General features: G+C 46.7%; 1 protein-coding gene across 2 annotated transcripts in view; it reads left to right on the plus strand.

The window, feature by feature from the left end:
• Positions 1–14,118, plus strand: part of LOC140493421 (excitatory amino acid transporter 2-like) — a 274,102-nt gene that overhangs the window by 228,391 nt on the left and 31,593 nt on the right. For both annotated transcript variants that reach the window (XM_072591843.1, XM_072591844.1), the window contains 3 exons: positions 6,982–7,134; positions 8,380–8,630; positions 13,185–13,350. In XM_072591843.1, coding sequence (XP_072447944.1) covers positions 6,982–7,134; positions 8,380–8,630; positions 13,185–13,350 — 570 coding nt within the window. The remainder of the gene's footprint in view (positions 1–6,981; positions 7,135–8,379; positions 8,631–13,184; positions 13,351–14,118) is intronic.

Below are 14,118 nucleotides of genomic sequence, written 5' to 3' on the forward strand. Positions count from 1 at the left end.
CTCACTCTCAGACTGAGACCCCTATCGTGTATAAAACACACACTCACTCTCAGTCTGTGGCCACTGTCCTGTATAAAACACACACTCTCAGATGTGACCCCTGCCCTGTATAAAACACACACTCACTCTCAGTCTGTGGCCATTGTCCTGTATAAAACACACAGTCTCAGATGTGACCCCGACCTGTATAAAACACACACTCACTCTCAGTCTGTTACCCCTGTCCTGTATAAAACACACACTCACTCTCAGTCTGTGACCCCTGTTCTGCATAAAACACTCACTCACTCTCAAACAATGATTCCTGTCCTGTATAAAACAGACTCTCACTCTCAGACTGTGACCCCTGTCCTGTATAAAACATGCACTCACTCTCAGACTGAGACCCCTGTCGTGTATAAAACACACTCTCACTCTCAGTCTGTTACCCCTGTCCTGTATAAAACACACACTCACTCTCCATCTGTAACCCCTTTTCCATATAAAATACACACTGACTCTCGGACTGTGACCCCTGTCCTGTATAAAACACACACTCACTCTCAGACTGTGACCCCTTTCCTGTATAAAACACACACTCACTCTCAGACTGAGACCCCTGTCCTGTATAAAACATGCACTCACTCTCAGACTGAGACCCCTGTCGTGTATAAAACACACTCTCACTCTCAGTCTGTTACCCCTGTCCTGTATAAAACACACACTCACTCTCAGTCTGTGACCCCTGTTCTGCATAAAACATTCACTCACTCTCAGACAATGATTCCTGTCCTGTATAAAACAGACTCTCACTTTCAGACTGTGACCCCTGTCCTGTATAAAACATGCACTCACTCTCAGACTGTGACCCCTGTCCTGTATAAAACACACTCTCAGTCTCAGTCTCAGTCTCAGTCTGTGACCCCTGTCCTATATCATTCTCACTCTCATTCTCACTCTCAGACTGTGACCCCTGTCCTGTATAAAACACACACTCACTCTCAGTCTGTGACCCCTGTCCTGTATAAAACACACTCTCACTCTCAGACTGTGACCCCTATCGTGTATAAAACACACACTCACTCTCAGACTGTGACCCCTGCCCTGTATAAAACACAATCTCACTCTCAGACTGTGACCCCTGTCCTGTATAAAACACACACTCACTCTCAGTCTGTGACCCCTGTCCTGTATAAAACACACTCACTCTCAGTCTGTGACCCCTGTCCTGTATAAAACACACACTCACTCTCAGTCTGTGACCCCTGTCATGTATAAAACACACACTCACTCTCAGTCTGTGACCCCTGTCCTGTATAAAACACACTCTCACTCTCAGTCTGTGACCCCTGTCCTGTATAAAACACACTCTCACTCTCAGACTGTGACCCCTGTCCTGTATAAAACACAATCTCACTCTCAGACTGTGACCCCTGTCCTGTATAAAACACACACTCACTCTCAGTCTGTGACCCCTGTCCTGTATAAAACACTCTCACTCAGTCTGTGACCCCTGTCCTGTATAAAACACACTCTCACTCTCAGACTGTGACCCCTGTCCTGTATAAAACACACACTCACTCTCAGTCTGTGACCCCTGTCCTGTATAAAACACACACTCACTCACTCTCAGTCTGTGACCCCTGTCCTGTATAAACCACTCTCTCACTCTCAGACTCGTGGTGGCCTAGTAGCTCAGTGGTTTGCACTGCTGCCTCTCTGCACCTGGGTTGGATTCCACCTCAAATTGATTGTCTGAATTGAGTTTGCACATTGTCCCCTTGTCTGCATGGGTTTCCTCCGGGTGCTCAGGTTTCCTCCCACAGTCCAAAGCTGTGTAGTTTATGCGGATTGGCCAGGCTAAATTGCCCATAGTATTCATGGTTATGTAGATTAAATGGGTTATCCATTGGAAATGTCTGCTTATGGGGGTGGTGGTTCTGGGTGGGTTTCTCTTCGGAGGGCCGGTGTGGACTCGATGGGTTGAATGGCCTGCTTCCATCCTGTAGGGGTTCTATGCTGAAAACACTCTCTCACTTTCAGACCTTGAAATCTGTGCCAAATCTCAGCAGTTCTCCACCGTTTGCAACTTACCCACCACCAACCATTTTGTCAATGGAGACAGTGCCCACCTTGATGAAAACAAAGCCCCACTTCTTCAAAGAGTGACGAAATTATTAATAATTTATTTGGGCTTGTTTCTCCCACCCGAATATTGTTGAGGGCATGACTGGCAGGTTGAGAAACACTGCCGTAAATACCATCCCTCATCCCTCATTCCTCGACACCGTGCTGCTGATCATTTAACCACTGAGTTGCATTAGGAAGAGAAGTCATTGCTCTGTCTGGATTATATCACTGACCTTTCCAGGTTAGAAGCAGTCTGCTTCTGGAAGGTTTGCCGGTCCTGAATGAACTCTCTGGCTTATAGTGACCCACACTGTTCTGACAACCAGTGACAGAAAAGTGTGTCACTGGGCACTGATTAAACTTCTGGGACATAATGTTCATTGATCTCACCTCGCTCAATAATGGGCACTACAGTACAGTCTACTGAGCAGCTAAATAGCCCTGAGTGGGTCTGGATACGCTAACCGCTATCTCTCAGGAGAATAATTTTGCACCCTGATTCTAGAATATCCATCAATCATGTTAGCTGTTTGAAATGTGAATATAGTTCCATTAATATTCAGCATGTAGCATTCCACCAACAGCTTACTCTTATCACAACGCTGACCGTTAGGGGTTTAGCTCTGCAGTGCTCCAGGAGCTGGGGAAGCTGGAAGCAAACCCATGTTGTGCTTCCGAAGGGGTCTGCTGGGCGTGTGTGTTGGAGAGATGCCACATCATCATGCCAGTTGGCTATTTCAGGGCCTGTCATTGAGAGAAGGTAGGCAGCCCGATACCTCCCCCCCCCCCACCCCCCCCACCCCCCCAGCTGCTGCAGCTCAGGGTGGTGGGCTCTACATGACATCAGTGAGATGGACTTGCCCTGGATTTTGTGAGCCCTCCCACCTTCAAACTTACCTCATGCAGACCCAACTGCTTCCTTGATGCGCAGAAGCTGCCTAACTCGCTGAGGTGCTCCTTGCTTTATCTATTTCAGGTTGCAGTATGTGTTAGCTTGAGACATGGGGCAAGTTTTCAGAGGAGCAGTGTTACTCAAAACCTCCCTGCACTCTGCTGGGAGATGCCCTCAAAAATGCCAGCTGCTGTGTAACCCTTATACGTTTGAGCGGGACACAAATGGGCTCCGGGCAAGAATCCCACCCCTCTCTGGCAGCAAATGTCACCTCAGAGAGCTGCCAGCCAATCCAATTGGCCAGTAGCTCATGGGCCAGGCAGCGGCAAGTTTGTTTGGTGACTGTGGCTGTGTGTACAAACAGCCCGTCCGCAGAAGAGAAGGGTAGGGAGGCCGAACCATGGGGAATGCTGGGATATCAGTGGGCTCTGGTTAAGAATGAGGGAAAAGCAGAGAGTGTTGGAGAAACTCAGCAGGTTTGGCAGCATCTGTAGAGAGCCAAACAGAGTTAACAGTTCAAATCCAGTGACCCTTCGCCGATCATAGCTAGGAAGAGTTGGTATCTATGTTGACGATGTGGAAGGCAGGCCCAGTTTGAGAGGCCACTGGGGGTTGAGGAGGGGGATAGTTTATGATATGCAGTGAGTTGATGCCCTGACTGGGCACAGGGGGACCCATCCAGGATCTTCCTCACCCCTCTTTGGTGGCACCAGTCTGCCCAGTGAAACGTTGCTGGTTTGACTGCCCAGCGAGATCTGCCCTTGGCCATGGGTAAGAATGCAGCAGGTATGGGATGGGTCCCAAGTGATTGACCACTTCAGAGCTTCAAGTGCCCCAAGAGTGGATGAGCCCTCTGATGCTTTCACTGCCATCCACAAAATAGACCATGGAGGGGGAAGGGCAGGTACGGCAGAATACATGATACAAGTGTCCCCACCTTCAAACCCACTGACAGGGCAATCTATAATGTAACTACACTGAATGTTGTAGCTGAACAGAGACCTTGAGGTGCAGGTTCATAGTTGCTTAAAGATGGAGTCGCAGGTAGACAGAATAGTGAAGAAGGCATTTAGTATGATTGCCTTTATTGGTCAGTGCATTGAGTATAGGAGTTAAGAGGTCAAGTTATAGCTGTACAGAACATTGGTTAGGCCACTCTTAGAGTTCTGCATTCAATTCTGGTCTCCCTGGTATAAGGAAAGATGTTGTGAAACTTGAAAGGGTTCAGAAAAGATTTACAAGGATGTTGCCAGGGTTGGAGGATGTGAGCTATAGGGAGATGCTGAACAGGCTGGGGCTGTTTTCCCTGGAGCATCGGAGGCTGAGGGGCGACCTTATAGAGGTTTATAAAATCATGAGGGGCATGGATAGGGTAAATAGACAAAGTCTTTTCCCTGGGGTAGGGGATTCCAGAACTAGAGGGCATAGGTTTAGGGTGAGAGGGGGAAAATATAAAAGAGACCTAAGGGGCAACCTTTTCACACAGAGGGTGGTACGTGTATGGAATGAGCTGCCAGAGGAAGTGGTGGAGGCTGCAGATCCCAGTGTTTGACATTATAATTGCTGAAATGTGTTGCTGGAAAAGCGCAGCAGGTCAGGCAGCATCCAAGGAGCAGGAGAATTGACGTTTCGGGCATTAGCCCTGATTCCTGAAGAAGGGCTTATGCCCGAAACGTCGATTCTCCTGCTCCTTGGATGCTGCCTGACCTGCTGCGCTTTTCCAGCAACACATTTTCAGCTCTGATCTCCAGCATCTGCAGTCCTCACTTTCTCCTCCATTATAATTGTTTGGGTCAGAGTGGGTAGAAGCAGTTTGTTTTAGTGATTGAAAAGTTCAGAATAACACGATTAAAAGAAAGATTTTTTCCGCAGAAGATAATGACAACACTTCAGTAATAGACTGCATAATGTGGCTTCCATGTATGGTTGGGTCATGTGGGTGCTCACATGACACATATATGTTTTTTCACCCAGACTTTGTGTTTTCAGAACAGTTTGTGAGCTGCCTCATACAGCAGGAGCGAGGGGGGATGCGAGTGGATTAAAAAAACTACACTCCAACAGCCGTCAACATTGTTTAAAATTCAATCCCCACACACTCTCCCTGTGCCTACTCCGATCACTCATAACCCCTCCTTGATACCCACCGTATAGCTTCGGTAATTCTTCACTGTGTGTACGGGCTTTAGAATCTGTGCAATGCCAGTGCGAAGTATTTTAAATCTAGGTGTTTAAAGAAACATAAAACCGATTACAATGTGACAAAACGCTCCTTCTAAAGTCAGTGGTTGATATTTCAAAAGCTTCTGGATTGGAAAAATCCATAAAGTTGTGAATGCATCATGTAAAGAAATAGCCATTTCTTCTGAAATCGTATCAAAGTCAAAGTAGGTTATGGTCTGTTTTGATATAATGCGATAGTTCTGTTCCCATGCGTTATAAGAATTATAATAACAGCACCATTTAAACCAGTGGGGACGGAATCAAGCTAGACTAAAATGGGTACGGAAAGCTCACGTTCTACAAAGAATGGTCTAAATTCTTCAATCGCATTCTAGACAATTTGCGTTGAAGAGACACACGTTATAGCAAAACTGACTGTATTATGAGCTGTAATAACAGTCAGTCATTTTCTCAAGCAGCTGCGGCAACAGAACACTGACTTTTGAAACTCAGACAAGTATTCATAATGACCATAACTTATCATTAATTATCATAACTATCGACTTGAAATTGAAAGAATAGCTAGTGTCCTGTCCACTTCAAACCGGGTTCCCTGTCAATAACTGAAGGAAGGTAGGTGCTCAGAATTTATCTTTCAAAAGCAGAATTCTGTGAGAATTGGAGTGGTCTGTACTTTTATCTTTCTATTTAAAACATGATGGGAAGTATTTACTTATATATTATTCTACTTTGTGAATATTTTATTACACTTTAGCCAATGGAAAAAGTACTATAATGCATTCCATCACGCATGCACAATGTTAGTCAATGTAAAGGTCAACCTACTATGCAGTGCAAAGCCCTGAGGTGGATCGTTGCATTAAAACACGTTCACATTGCAGTGCTGTATCTAATATTATCTTTAATATTATCTTCTATTAAAGAATGAAAATACTTTTTGCTTGCCTTTGAAAATGTTCCTGACTCCTCAGCTGACATCCCTCAATGGTCAATGGTCACTAACTCTCCATTTTTAGGGGTTTTCAAAACCCCCAGCAGGATGTGAAAATAGTGTGTGAGAGGGGAAATAAAATGTTGCTGCAGTCATCTCACACTGGGCACCCCAACCTTGGCAGAGATGCATTTGCAAGTAAGGTGTTTACAACTCACGCAATGAACATGCAAAAATGTCGTAGTGTCAAGTGGTTAAAGGAAAATGGGTGAAGGGATATAAGAAATTATTCAAATCACTGCTCATTTGGAGAATAAATGTGGACTTGTTGGATTGAAGGTCTCGTTCAGTGTTATATGCTGTAAGTCACTGGAAATAGTACACTGTTGACATAATTATCATCGGTATACTAAATTATATTTAATACCTGTGCCTTGAAATCACTCAAATGCCTTAATCTGGCTTTCTCTCTGCTAACCCTTCCTACATGTATCGGTGTGAAACACCAGTGCTGACTTGGCCTCAGTAACCTTCAGGAATCTCAGCCCACTCCTCCCTCTCTAAAACCTACCACCTCGAAACGCACCTTGGCCAGTCTGCCTACTCCCACTTTGCGAAGGGTTTTCCTTTCATCGGTGAAGCCTCTTTGGTGGCCTCTTCAAGAGTACAGGCTCTAGTGTGCGAAGGGTTTTCCTTTCGTCGATGAAGCATCTTTGGTGGCCTCTTCAAGAGTACAGGCTCTAGTGTGCGAAGGGTTTTCCTTTCATCGGTGAAGCCTCTTTGGTGGCCTCTTCAAGAGTACAGGCTCTAGTGTGACAATAACTTGTGATTATTATTCTGTTATCTCCATTTCTTCCATCTACAGGTGTGATATTTGGAGCATTATGTGGAGGGCTGCTCCGATATGCATCTCCCATCCACCCCAATATTGTCATGATCATAGCGTTCCCAGGTGATATCCTCATGCGGATGTTGAAGATGTTGATTCTTCCTTTGATCATCTCCAGTTTAATCACAGGTGAGAGCCAGTGGCGGCACTCCCAGGAGTGCTCAGTCCTTCATTCGACATTCCCTGAAGTATTGTGTTTGGTCATTACTGTTCACAAATTCTTGGAAAAGTCGCGGTTAGGTGGCAGAGGAGATTGGTAGCAGAGGTGAAAGACTTCACCCTGTTGAAGTGACTTCCAAAGCTGAGGTTGTTTCCCTCAGAACATGGACATTTGAGCGGAACTTTGTTCAGAATTTTAGTTTGCTTTAGTAAGAGTAAATGAGGAGAGGCTGAAGTGACAGTAACCAGAGGGCAGAGATTTAATTGACATAGGAACCAGAAGGGGGAGCAGGAGTGATCCTTTAGGGCAGAAAGTTATTCTGACCTGCATTGCCTGAAATGTGCAGAAAGATATCGAATGAGTACTTGAAGTTAAAACACCGCAGAATCTAGCTTCAGATCAGGATGATATCGACGGTCTGGTGAAACAGACAGGTTAGAGACAAAAAAATCTGCAGATGCTGGATTCCAAGCAGGAGACTGGAAGAACACAGCAAGCCAGGCAGCATCGGGAGGTGGGTATGTCAACATTTCAGATGTAACCCTAGAAACAGACAGTCTGATGACATTTAACGAGGAGTTGTGAAGTGATGGATCTATTTTGGTGCAAAGATTGAGAGGATGCCAATCAAATCAAATGACAGCTTTCTCAAAGAACAGAGACAGCTTGGCGTGTGTATACATATTTGAAGATGAGAATAGGCTGAGATGCTTGTTTAAAAGAGTGAACAGATTCCTTTCTGAACCGAGGCATTGAGTCAAAAAAACACAAAGATGGTTAAAAACCAAACCTTCAATGATCGCTGGCGAATTGGGATGAGTTCTGGGAACCACATTTTCGAAAGAACATCAGTGCTTTCAAGAACATGCTAAGGAAACTTCGTAGAATGGTGTCAGGAGTGTTCAGCTCATGGTGAGATGGGAACAACTAGAATGGAGTAGGGATGATTAATTGAAGGTTTAAATGGGTTGTTGAACATCAATGAAGAGTTGATTAAATAAATAGAAACAGTTTGAGCAAGACGGAATGATCAGAAGATATGGATTTAAATGAATTGGCAACAGTTCTGTGTGAGGATTTTCTATCCTTTGCAAGTAAAGTTTGGCCCAGATACTTGAAGTTTTTTTTTTAATTGGAAACTATACACAGTGTAAAGAAATATCCCGGCTGGTTTAACCTGCTGTGTCAAATCTATGTTTGTTGATGTTGACAAGGCTTGTCTGGACTCGATGCTAAGGCCAGTGGGCGGCTGGGAACCAGAGCCATGGTGTACTACATGACTACCACTATCATCGCTGCAGTACTCGGTGTGATCCTGGTACTCGCCATACATCCGGGCAACCCTGCGCTGAGAAAGCAGCTTGGAGAAGGGAAGAAGAATGATGAAGTATCGAGTCTGGATGCCTTCCTGGATCTCATCCGGAACCTCTTCCCTGAAAATTTGGTGCAGGCTTGTTTTCAGCAGGTGGGTGACTGAAACCAGAATGCAGCTTCGATGCGGATTCATCGACACATAGGGGACTGGGGGAATGGGGATGATGTTCACTGGAAGTGGGGACCAGGTGAGTGGGGAATAGGAAAGAGAAGGCAGGAGGATTTGGTGGAGACAGGGGTGAGTAAGTAATGTCAGGAGAGGGGAAACTGCTACATGCCGAGAGCGGGGAGGTAGGAAGCTGATGTCCTTTATAAGGAACCTCTTGTCATGTCCCTCCGACCTTTCTCCAGCAGCTTGGAATGATGAGTATCCAGGGTTTGGTTATGAATCAGTCAGCAGCACCCTTGCATTTGCAGTTAAACTGGGAGAAATCACTACAGCATGCTGGGAACTTGGTTGTCCCTCTTCTCCATGTCCACCTAAAGGAAATCGCTTACAGTTCAGCAGCAATGAAGGCAAGATCTGCCTCTCCACATCTATCCACGTCACTCTCTAATCTAAAGTTAATCTCGATCTATCAGAAACAGATGCATGTCTAACACTGGAGGTCAAAAAAGCTAAAGTCAACGTAGTCCTACCAGACCACAGCACCGCCCTCTTATTAGAGAGAGCTGACTGGTGGTGTTTTAACTTGAGAGTCCCCATGCCTCAGGCGAGGGGAGAAGTTGTGAAGGAGAGTCCTTCATGGTCATGTCAGGTGGTGCGGGAATTGCACCCACACTCCCTCGAAGCTAGGCGGCTCTAGACACAGTTGCTCTCATGTTCCACACCAGGCGATCAGCACAGCATTGACTTCGGGTTCTAGAAGTTTCTGCCTAACATGGACCTCCAAGGTCCAAGTAGAAGGAAAAAAGAATCAGAAGGACCACTGGATTGGATTCAATCCAGAGAACTCCTGTGCTGTGCGAGTCTCTACCAAAAAGGCATAATCTTGCAACTAGAACAGGGATTGAAATAAACAAAGCTGTTGTGGTTGTGTTCGTCGAGCTGGGAATTTGTGTTGCAGATGTTTCGTCCCCTGTCTAGGTGACATCCTCAGTGCTTGGGAGCCTCCTGTGAAGCGCTTCTGTGATCTTTCCTCCGGCATTTATAGTGGTTTGTCTCTGCCGCTTCCGGTGGTCAGTTCCAGCTGTCCGTTGCAGTTGGAGGAGGCTTCCGGAGGAAACATCACAGAAGCGCTTCACAGGAGGCTCCCAAGCACTGAGGATGTCACCTAGACAGGGGACGAAACGTCTGCAACACAAATTCCCAGCTCGGCGAACAGAACCACAGCAACGAGCACCCGAGCTACAAATCTTCTCACCAACTTTGAATAAACAAAGCTCTTGATCAAACTGCGGGGAGAGGAAATCCAGAAATCTCTCACGGAAGGTCATAAGATGTGGAAGCAGAGCAGACCATTCTACCCATCCATTCTGCTCCACCATTCAATGAGATCGTAGCTGATCTAGTAATCTTCCACTTTCCTGCCCTATCCCAGTAACCCTTGATTCTGTTACCAATTAAAAATGTTTCTCAACCTTGAGTATACTTAAAGACCAGCTTCAACAGCCCTTTGCAGGAAAAACTTCTGCAGATTGACTACCCTCTGAGAAAAGAAATTCTTCTTCCTCTTTGTCTAAAATGGTTGACTCATTATTCTGAGATTCCACCCTTTGGCCCCAGACTCTCCCACAAGGGAAAACAACCTCTCCCAACCAGTCACGTTTCCTGAGTCATTTGGAACTTTCAAGATGATCCGATAGACGTTTGATGGATAAGGATATCAAGATATGTGGAGCTAATGGAGCCAAATGAGGTTGAGGTAGAGATAAGTCATCATGTGACTGAAAGACCAAACAAGCTGCTGTTCCAGTGATCTGACGGATTTCACATTAGACCACGGTTCATTGGAACCCTGATTGAGGGAAGAAGGAGAACGAATAGGGGATCAGAAATCAGGAACAAACATAGCAGTTGCTGCAACAAACTCGGCAGGTCTGGCAGCATCTGTGGAGAGAAAGCAGAGTTAACATTTCGGGTCCAGTGCCCCTCCTTCAGAACTGATTGCAGCTCGGAAAAGGTTGGTATGTCTGCTGAAGACAGGGTGCAGGGAGGGGGGAGGAGTAAACGATAGGTGGGGACAGAGCCCAGAGTGAGGGAGAACAGCAATTGGGTAGGCAAAAGAATGTGCAGAGGTCAGCCTGGAAGAATGGACAGCTACTAACAGGGACCATGAGTAGCTGACAGTGGGTTGGTGGTGGTAGCAGCCCGTGCCTAGTGTGTGAGATTTAGGGTAAGGACATGGGAGAAGGTGCTCAGGCTCTAAGATTGTGGAACTGGATATTGTGTCCTGAAGGCTGCAGGATCCCCAAGTGGATAATGAGGTGCTGTTCTTCCAGCTTGGAACACTGCAGCAAGACTGAGACAGAGATGTTGGCCAGGGAACAGACTCAGGGGTCTTTGCTGCAGACAGAATGTAGGTGTTCTGTGACTGGTTTCCCACTCTATGCTTCATTTCCCCAATGTAAGGGAGACCACATTGTGAACGCAGTAAACTAGATTGAGTGAAATGCAGGTAAAGTGCTGCTTCACCTGGAAGGTGTGTTTGGGCCCTTGAATACTGGGGAGGGAGGATGTAAACAAGCAGGTGTTGTTACACTTTCTGTGATTGCAGGGAAAGGTGTCATTGGCAAGGGGGATGTTGGGGGTGTGTGGGGGTATTGTGAGTGAAGCAAGAGTGGACCAGGGTGTCCTGGAGGGAATGGTCACTGTGGAAGGTGGAGGGGAGGGGAGGGGAATGTGTGTCTAGTTTTGGCATCCTGCTAGAGCTGGTGGACATGGGGGTTAACGATCCGCTGGTGGGACAGTAGGTGAGGGAGAGGTGGACTATATCGCTGTTGTGGGAGGGAAAAAAAAGAGGGTGAGAGCTCAAGTGTGGGAGATGGCTCAAACTGAGGGGTAGTGGGGAATCCTTGGTTGAGGAAGAAGGTGAACATTTCGGAGGCGCCCTTGTGGAAGTTGGCATTAGACGTGTCAGAGACGGAGGAACTGGGAGAATGGAATAGAGTCTTTACAGGAAGCAGGGTGTACAGTCCAGGTAACTGTGGCAGTCGGTGGGTAGTGGATATGAGTGGCTGGCCTTTCCCCAGAAATGGAAACAGAGATGTCGAGGAAGGGAAGGGAGGAGTTAGAGGTGGACCAGGTGAAGGTGAGAGCGGGGTGAACATTGGAAGCAAAGTCGATAAACTTCTTCAATTTCAGATGTGAGAGGGAATCCGCACCAAGAATATCATCGATATATCGGAGAAAGGATGATGGGTGGGGGGCCGAAATAGGACTGGAACAAGGAGTGTTCCACAAAGAGACAGGTATAACTGGGGTTCATGTGAGTATCCATGGCAACCCGTCTGACCTGAAGACTGTGAGAGGAGTTAAAGGAGAAGTTGTTCAGGGTGAGGACCAGCTTGGGCAGGGGGGGTGGGTGGGGACAGTTCAGGCCTTATTCCCAGGAAGAAGAGGTGAGCCCTGAGAACATCCTGACTGGGGGATTGCACATCCACGGGAAGAGGAAGCAGTTGGAGACCACAAACTACACAGTCTGAAACTGGTGTAAAAGTGTCGTAGGAGTCGCAGGTGGAAGTGGGAAGGAACTGAACAAGGGGAGAACAACATCGAGTCGAGGTAGGAAGAGCTGGATTCTGTTGGGCAGGGGCAGGCAGAAACAATGGGTGTCCCTGGGGCAGTCCTGTTTGTGGATCTTGGGAAGGAGGTAGTAGTGAGCTGTACGAGGTTTGGGAAACTATCAGCCTGGAGGCAGAGTGGAGGAAGGGGAGATCACCAAATGAAATGTGGTTGGTGACCGTAGTGGACACAATGGTCTGGTGTTCCATAATGGGGTCATGATCCAGGAGGTGATAGGAGGAGGTCTCCAAGAGCTGTAGAGGTCAGTCCATCAAGACTACAACAGCACCACCCTTATCGGCAAGCTTAATTATAAAGTCAGGTTTGGATCTGAGAGTATGGAGTGCAGTCAGTTCCAGGGAGGATAGGCTGGAATGGGTAAAAGGGGGTGGGTAGAGGAATTGGGGTGACCAATGTCGCGTCGACAGTTCTGAATGAACAGATCAAGTGCAGGTAGAAGGCGAGAGAGAGAGATCCAGGTGGAGGGAGAGTGTTGGTTCTGTGGGACAGGGAGAGGACTCTTGTCCATTGAAATTGGCGCAGAGGTGAAGGTGATGGAAGAAACATGCAACGTCATGTTGTGCCTGAAATTCAAAGGGACAAAATAGACCTTTACTGGGTATGGAACATTCAGCATTAGAGGGGAAAAGATCAGAAGGGATAGTAAATAGATAACAGGAGGAATAACTGGTTAGCGCAGTTCTCCATTGCTCTGTCAATGCAGTGTGATTCGGTGAGCACATGAACACTCACAGATTCCCTACATTGTGGAAGCAGGCCAGTCGGCCCATCAAGCCCATACTGACCCTTCGAGTCTGCGCACTCATCTGAATACCTCCACGTTTTAAAATCCAGGAGGTTTGTGATGTGGAACGCAGTCATTTCCTTTCCCCCGCTAACTGTGCCTCTTTCTTCCGATAGATACAAACAGTGACTAAGAAGGTGGAGAATCGTCCTGAAGCTAGGACTATTTCCAACCTGACTGGGCTCCTGCTGGAAGCAGCAAATGAAACTCTGGCAGAGTCGGAGGGGCCCAGTTTCACTGTAACAAAGACCTTACAGTTCAAGGATGGCATGAATGTTTTGGGTAGGATCACTTCGGTTATCTTTCTATATCTTACAGACCACTGGATATTTAAATGAGGTAAAAGATCTGTTTGCTGTATGTAGCAGCAACTCTATGCATTTGAAGCCTCCCAAACACTCCTCCACCCCAAATCATTCAAGATCTGCCTTGCGGGTGTAACATTGTGGAATCCCCACAATGTGGAAGCAGGTCATTCAGCCCATCAAGTCCACACTGACCCTCTGAAGAGCATCCCAACCTGTCCCTGTAACCCTGCATTTCCCATGGCTAATCCACCTAGCCTGCACATCCCTGGACACAATGGGCACAGTGTGGCCAATCCACCCTAACCCGCACCTCTTTAGACTGTGGCACCCCTGGCACTGTGAGACAGCAGTGCTAACCACTGAGCCACTGTGCCACCCCCTCTGATGCAGGTATCCCCTCCCTTAGATGTGGTGATTAAAATCATGTTGCGGACACATCATAGGCCTGTACATGACCTCCTTGCCTTACACCCCAGTCCCCTTGACTAAAGGCTAAACTCCCATCAAGTCACTTATTCCATTAACTTGTTTGGTTTAATGTACAATAATACAAGTCTGACTCACCATGAACAAACAATAGTTTCTCATCATTTAAAAAAGGTCTGTTTGTCTGTTCTCCCAGTCACAGCAAGTATCATCTCTCTAACTCTATGTCCTCCTCACAACTTTCTCACTTGGCTTTGTATATCTGTAACTTGGACACATTACTCTCAAAACCTTCAATATACTCACCTAATATTAA

This window comes from Chiloscyllium punctatum, chromosome 22 (assembly GCF_047496795.1).
Source record: "Chiloscyllium punctatum isolate Juve2018m chromosome 22, sChiPun1.3, whole genome shotgun sequence".
In the NCBI taxonomy this organism is placed as follows: domain Eukaryota; kingdom Metazoa; phylum Chordata; class Chondrichthyes; order Orectolobiformes; family Hemiscylliidae; genus Chiloscyllium; species Chiloscyllium punctatum.